The 7,500-nt window shown below is 47.5% G+C and overlaps 2 protein-coding genes across 2 annotated transcripts in view; one reads left to right on the forward strand and one right to left on the reverse strand.

Moving 5' to 3' along the window:
• The window catches only part of nmbr (neuromedin B receptor), a 23,080-nt gene extending 20,398 nt beyond the window's left edge, over positions 1 to 2,682 (forward strand). The window contains exons 4-5 of the mRNA XM_070544575.1: positions 575 to 813; positions 2,385 to 2,682. Of these exons, the coding sequence (XP_070400676.1) occupies positions 575 to 813; positions 2,385 to 2,547 (402 nt within the window). The 3' untranslated portion in view covers positions 2,548 to 2,682. The remainder of the gene's footprint in view (positions 1 to 574; positions 814 to 2,384) is intronic.
• A 1,444-nt stretch (positions 2,683 to 4,126) lies between these two features.
• On the reverse strand, positions 4,127 to 6,999 carry LOC139061922 (uncharacterized). The gene is made up of 7 exons (XM_070541856.1): positions 6,757 to 6,999; positions 6,339 to 6,633; positions 6,083 to 6,140; positions 4,712 to 4,780; positions 4,478 to 4,620; positions 4,272 to 4,296; positions 4,127 to 4,177 (listed from the first exon to the last, which is right to left on the reverse strand). The coding sequence occupies exons 1-7, from the start codon at positions 6,926 to 6,928 to the stop codon at positions 4,127 to 4,129; spliced, it is 813 nt and encodes a 270-aa protein (XP_070397957.1). The 5' UTR covers positions 6,929 to 6,999.
• Positions 7,000 to 7,500: the final 501 nt, after the last annotated feature.

The raw sequence follows: 7,500 nt of genomic DNA on the forward strand, positions 1-7,500 counted from the left end.
CAGGTTGAAGGAAGCTGTTATCCCTCGGGTCCTGCTGGCCTCGGGTGCTCCGTGTCAGAACAGATCATCTTCCACCACTAATGGAGCGGGTCGGGTCCACCTGATCCAGAACTTCATGCTTTTATTCCTCAGGTGGAATAAAACAGCTGAAAGTGACTTTTTCATCCAAACGTTCGGAGTCATCTTTGACCTGCTGATGTCAAACTCTGGCTTGAACTTTTCCAGGAATTCCATTTGAATCCATCAGCGTGTTTTCTGCTGTTGGGCGAGTCGTCGGCTGACAGCTACACATCTCTGACCATCAGCAAGGCAGGAAAACATCAGAAAGGTTTTTGGAAGTTCATGTTCTGGTTTCAGACTTGCAGCAGCTGGAGGAGACCAGCTCCATCGATCCACTCAGGTCCGTCTGGAAGTTCCACAGATGCACGAGTCTGAATCAGGAACTTCCTTCATCCTCAGAGCAAATCAACCATTTAGGAGGATGTTTATGGCCTGAGGCAGAAGGATGATGTTCATAATGATATGATCAGAACTAAAACTCGTATAAATAACCTGACACTCCCGATTCCCACAGATGGAGACCAGGAAGCGTCTAGCGAAGATCGTTCTGGTGTTCGTGGGCCTCTTTGCTCTCTGCTGGTTCCCCAACCACGTTCTCTACATGTACCGGTCCTTCCACTACCACCAGATGGACCTGTCCCTGTCCCACCTGGTCATCACACTGCTGTCCCGCGTCCTCAGCTTCTCCTCCTCCTGCGTCAACCCGTTTGCCCTCTACCTGCTGAGCGAGAGCTTCCGCAGGCACTTCAACAGGTCGGATCAGGCTGGACAAACTCAACTCTGCTCACTTTATTTGTCCAGCGCTTTACAGACACAAAGCATGCCACCGAGAGTCAGATAGGACAGGAAACAGAGTAAAACTAGTTACATAACAATGCAACTAGCTAAGCCAGGTCATAGAGGTGGGTTTTCAGCCTAGCTTTAAAGACCTCCACACACGTAGAAGCCCTTATGCTACGTGGAAGCTCGTTCTAGAGCTTTGGGCCTACCACGGTGAAAGCCCTATCTCCCTACGTCTTCAGGCGTGACTTTGGGACCGAGAGTAGCAAGAGGCTCTCCGACCGGAGTGTCCGAGCTGGGGCGTACGGCTGAAGCAATGACGCCAGGTAAGGTGGCGCCAAACCATTCAATGTTTTAAAAACCAATAAAAGGATCGTTAAACGAATCCTTGCATCAGCGGGCGACCAGTGCAGCGTTGTCAGGACAGGAGTAATATGGCCATGTATGGTCCCTGGCTCCCCCCAAATAAAACTGAGTTACAGTAATCCATGCGTTCCATGATGAAAGCATGAACTACCGTCACACAGTCATGTCAGGACAGGAATGGTTTCACCTTACACAACCGACATTATTATTATTATTATTATTAGTAGTAGTATTATCTTCTTCCATGGTTGAAGGGAATGTATGTGAGTCAAGACTATAATAATAATAATACAACATTACATAATCAATAGGGAAATTATTTTTATATTTTTTTTTATTCAAGAAAATCAGCAAAATCCACTTTCAAATAAATCTTGAAATAACATCAAATCTGCTATTATTATTATTTTCATCATCATTATTCTTATTCGTATTATTTTATTTATTATTATATTTATTATTAATCATTATTATTATTATTACAATAATTATTATTTCTAAGTTTTTATTAATCATCATTATTATTATCATTATCAATAATATTATTATCAATATAATAATAATTATTCTTATTCTTATTATTTATTATTATTGTTGTTATTATTTTTATTATTTTTATTATTTTATTATTATTATTATTAATTGTATTATTATCAATATTATCATTATTGTTAATATTATTAGACAGGGATTTTCCATGGCATGCCCACAGCCCTGGAATGAAGCACCATACCACGTACGGTGAGTTTTTCAGGTCAGGCTGAAGACGTTTTGTGAGGTCTGGCCATCACCCGTGGATCATAGTTTGTTTTATTCTTCTTTTGAACCTTGTCCTGTTGACATAATGCCTCTCTGTACGGCGCTTTGTTGTCACCCGTGTGTCTGAAAGGCGCTTTAGAAATAAAGGTTGAGTAGAGAATTATTATTTCTCTTATTATTGTTATTAATGATATTATATAAAACATCGTTTTCTACGGTTGGTCTAAAGTTCTACTCTAGGAGATGATGGATGCATGTTTGGAGTTTTAAAGGTGAAAAGAGTGAAATGATGAACAATGACAACACTAAATATCTAATAAACTATAATAATAATGGTTATTATATGTAATAATTCTGTCTAATTAATAAAAACCTAAAGGCTTGAGGCTGCAGAATAACTCAGGATTCGTGTTCCTCAGTCAGCTCCGATGTGGCCGTGGTCCCCACCCCGAGCGCCAGCCCAGCTACCTGCAGAGCACCTCCCACATCCGCCTCACCTCCATCAAGAAGGCCACGCCCACCGCCGTCATAGTGGCTCTGGCAGCCAATGGGAACCCCAGCAGAGAGGAAGCAGCTCTATGAAGGAAGTCAGCTCCTCCAGGATGGTCCTGGACTCCAGCTTGAGAGTCAGATGATTGACAGAGGCCAGAAGAAGAAGATTCCAACAAGTGGATCCAGACCATGTTCATCTTTACGACCACACCCGAAAGAGGAAGTTACTCCTGGAAGCAAAGGAGAGAAGAAAACATTAAACCAATGATCATCATCATCATCATCAGGCTAGACGTGTTCTGCTCCGCTGGATCTTCGACTAAAAGAACATTATTATTGTTTTGTGGATGAATCTGTGTTTACTGTTCCTGGATCAGAACTTTAAGTGCTAAAATCAGACTAGCAAAGCATCGGGACAGATTCTGCTTTTCAGCATCCGTAAACTATTGCAGGGAATTCTGATTCCTGAAGACATTCCAGCTTTTTCCAGAAAGGCCCAACCTTCTGAAACATGAGTTCTTTTCAGAAGGGCCTGTTCCGTTACAGGTAGCCGAAAGATTCCAGCCAGAATGTCATCACTAACATGGAATAGCAGCATCTTCCTGGATGTGGTTTTGGGTTCTCAGACAGTCCAACCCAGAGGTGTCCAGTCCTGGTCCTGCTGGCGCTCCATCCTGCAGGTTTTAGATGTTTCTCTTTTTGTTGGTCCAAAGAGCTCCTCAGCAGATCCACCCTAATCCCTCAGGAGGATCATTGTCCTGGAGGACCTGTCCTGGACACCTCTGGTTCAAAGGACACAAAACTGAAATGTTTCAATTTCACTCAAAAACCCCAAAATTTCTTCTACGCTTTGAATCGTTCCTCTCAGACACCGAACGGTTCTGAGTTTCACTTCCATGAACCTCAATGACCAGAAACTGACAGAACCCTAACCAGAACCAGGCTTAATGGTGTTTCCTTTGTGGGGACCAATCAAATGTCCCCACAAGTTCAAAATATCCCCAGGTACTAAATAAATACACACACACACACACACACACACATGCACGCATGCACACGCACACACACACACACACACACACACACACACACACACACACGGTACATTGTCCTGTTTTGGACATCCTCAGGTCCCTGGAGAACGACCCTGATAGGAACCCAGACAGACAAAAGGTGGTTTTCCAGGAGAGCTGCTCAGCCTAAAGCAGCTCTGTACAGCGTGGTGTGAGTCGGCCCATCTGAGTGTAGTTTTGTTCCCGTGCAGCTCCATGACAGAAAGTAGGCGTGCCCCTCACGGGTGGGGGGGGGGGGGGGGATTCTGAGGTGATGAGTAAACAGTGGAAGGTCACCTGCACGCTCCACAGAAATACAGCTCAGCTGAAAATGGTGCTGCTGGACCTTCTGCTCAGTTTTGTGGCTTTTAGTCAGACTCTGAACCAGGAAGTGGCTGCAGGCAGTGAAATAGAAAGCAGAAACTCCGGAGCAACCAGTGACTCCGCCCCTAGCCAATCAGCGGCCAGAATCACGATGCCAGCCCAACTCAGCCTCGCCAGGTACCTTGACGGAGCAGGAACTACAAAAGGGGAGAAGGTAGAGGGAGCCGTTGGGAACAGCGGTCGGTCCGAGCTGATCTGAGTGGTGCTCCTGGAAAACACCTAAAGTGTTTCATCTAACTCTGCTCCCCGAGGATCCAAACAGGAACGCCGCAAAGAGCTGCTTCCTGTTGGAACCGAGACGAGATGCTCAGATGGAACAGAACCGATCTTTGTTAGCCGTCGTGTTTCCTGTTGTACCTTCTAGCTTGATATGTTTACTTCCTGTTTGGCTTGTTTCTCCTTCCTGTGCAGCAGAACCAAGGTTCTGTTTAGAATAAAGTTCTCTGTTCCCAGCAGCTGTACCCTGTTTAACACTAGTGTGTGTGTGTGTGTGTGTGTGTGTGTGTGTGTGTGTGTGTGTGTGTGTGTGTGTGTGTGTGTGTGTGTGTGTGTGTGTGTGGCGGGGGACACACACCTCACTTTACCTTGAATCCACCTGGAGTCTGCTCCTGGAGAAGGCATGCTTGCTTTGCGGAAGTTGCTCCTGGTTGTTTAAGGAGTGGAAGAGCTCGTCTGTTTTCGGAGGGAAACTGTCGGCGTAATGAAGCGAGATGAAGGGCCGTTCAGACTAATCACCAATCCAAGTGGAGAGGAGAGATCATGTGAATGAGAGGAGAAAGAAGATGATTACAGTAATTAAGCTCAGCAATTTTCCCCACAGAAACACACAACAGGCGCGGGAGCGCTGCGAGCTCCCAGGCCCGCTCCAGGACGAGGTTTGCATTCATCTGCAGGAAATAAAAGGTTTGATTTTAGATCCGAAGCAGTATCAGATGGAACCAGAGCCATTAATCCAGATTTTATCCTGCAGATTAATTCAGCGCTGGCCCGAATCAGTGGTCATAAACACAAACAGTCTGGTTTTAATCTGAACATCCCAACATAATTCCAGTTTGTTCCAATCTGCAGGAATCATCAGTTATTCCTGATCAATGTCAGTTATTTATCCAATCAGCTGATTGCCTTCCTGAAACAAAAATGAGAAGCTGTGTGTGTGTGTGTGTGTGTGTGCGTGCGTGCGTGCGTGCGTGTGCGTGTGCGTGTGTGTGTGTGTGTGTGTGTGTGTGTGTGTGTGTGTGTGTGTGTGAACACCATGGTCTCAGCTTTAAAAGCCACCAGCTCTGCTGACCTCACAACTTTGAACGTTTATGAAAACGCTGCAGAAACACGATTTTGTTTATTTTATATCCGTCCGTCCATCCATTCATTTTCATCCGCTTATCCGGAGTCGGGCCGCGGGGGCAGTAGCCTAAGGCGAGAGGCCCAGACTTCCCTCTCCCCAGCCACTTGGGCCAGCTCCTCCGAGGGAATCCCAAGGCGTTCCCTGGCCAGGTGAGAGACACAAACCCACCATGTCCTGGGTCTACCTTTAGGTCTCCTCCCGGTTGGACGTGCCTGGAAAACCTCACCAGGGAGGCGTCCAGGAGGCATCCTGACCAGATGCCCGAGCCACCTCAACTGGTTCCTCTCAATGTGGAGGAGCAGCGGGTCTATTCCAAGCCCCTCCCGGATGACCGAGCTTCTCACCTTATCTCTAAGGGAGAGCCCAGCCACTCTTCGGAGAAAACTCATTTCGGCCGCTTGTATCCGTGATCTCGTTCTTTCGGTCACTACCCAAAGCTCATGACCATAGGTGAGGGTAGGAACGTAGATCGACCGGTAAATCGAGAGCTTCACCTTCTGACTCAGCTCTCTCTTCACCACGACAGACCGGTACAACACCTGCATCACTGCAGATGCAGCACCAATCTGCCTATCGATCTCAGGCTCCAGTTTCCCCTCACTCGTGAGCAAGACCCCGAGATACTTAAACTCCTCCACTTGGGGCAGGACCTCATCCCTGACCCGGAGAAGGCATTCTACCCTTTTCCGAATCAAGACCATGGTCTCAGATTTAGAGGAGCTGATTCTCATCCCAGCTGCTTCACACTCGGCTGCGAACTGCTCCAGTGAAAGCTGAAGATCACGTTCTGATGAAGCCAACAGGACCACATCATCCCCCCCGAGTGTCACCTCGGTCCCAGCCTGACCGCTGGGGAGAAGGTCTGAGAGAAAGAGTCACCTCGGCACCGAAAACGCAAATCTGACCTGCGTGTGAAACCAAATTCCGGTGCCGTTTGGTATTTTCTAGGGCCGTGCCGACGCTAATGTGTAAGTGCCATAACAGCCCATATCAGAAGGTCTGGAACCTCATACTCCAGAAGTACCCCCCAGAGAGCCCCCCAAGGGACATGGTTGAACTCCTCCAAATCCACAAACTGTCATGGCTCGAGGTAAGTGCCTAACCCAAGACATGCAGAATCATAACACAAGTCCAAAAAATAAAGTAAAATGTCTTTATTATAAACGGAACTAAGAACTGCTACAGGGAAGTCCTGTGCTGAGGAGCCAAGACGGCTCGAGTCTTTGAGGTGTCGGTGCTGAGAGGAAGTGTAGCCGGGAAGGACGCTGAGCAGAGGATGAGAGATGTCGTAGAGTGAGGCAGCAGAGGCAAATCCGAGACGGAACGTCGGAGGAGGACGGGACGTGTAGTATAATCCAGAATTGGAGACAGCGAGGGTGAGATGATGATGAGGTGATCCTGAGCGAGACAAACAAGTATAAGGGAATATCCAAATCCAAATCCGAAACTACGATCCAAGGTCAATAATCCAAACACGAGTTAAACAGGTTTCAAGGTTCAAGGTCGAGTGGCTGGTGCTACCTGAACTGGTACAATCATCCGGCGAAATGAAGTGTCTCCGTCCTCCTTTTAAACCTGCGTTCCTGATTAGGGAATCGTCTGCAGCTGTAGTTCCCTCTGCTCCCCACCTGCGGAGAATGAACTCAGGTTCTGGTGAGAGGAGATGATGGAACTCACCTCTGCTCAGGGACATGACACAAACACATGTAGATCTGTTGGGCAAATTCCCACGCACCCTCCACGATCCCCCTAAGGGTATAGAGCTGGTCCAGTGTTCCACGGCCAGGACGAAAACCACATTGCTCCTCCTGACTCTGAGGCTCAACAATCCGACGGACCCTCCTCTCCAGAACCCCTGAATACACCTTGCCAGGGAGGTTCAGGAGTGTGATCCCCCTGTAGTTGGAACACACCCTGCGGTCCCCCTTTTTAAATAAGGGGACCACCACCCCGGTCTGCCAGTCCAGTGGGACTGCCCCCGATGTCCACGCAATATTGCAGAGCCGCGCCAGCCAACACAGCCCCATAACATCCAGAGCCTTAAGGAACTCCGGGCGGATCTCATTCACCCCTGGCGCCTTGCCACAGAGGAGCTTTTTAACCACCTCAGTGACCTCAGCACCAGAGATTTGAGAGGCCAACCCAAAGTCCCCAGACTCTGCTTCTTCACTGGAAGTCATGTCGGTGGGATTGAGTACGGCCTCTGAATATGTCAAACATTAATTAAGTCCATAATAACCAGATGGAAGATAAACAGAAGAGATG

The sequence above is a fragment of the Nothobranchius furzeri genome, chromosome 2 (genome assembly GCF_043380555.1).
Source record: "Nothobranchius furzeri strain GRZ-AD chromosome 2, NfurGRZ-RIMD1, whole genome shotgun sequence".
NCBI lineage: Eukaryota > Metazoa > Chordata > Actinopteri > Cyprinodontiformes > Nothobranchiidae > Nothobranchius > Nothobranchius furzeri.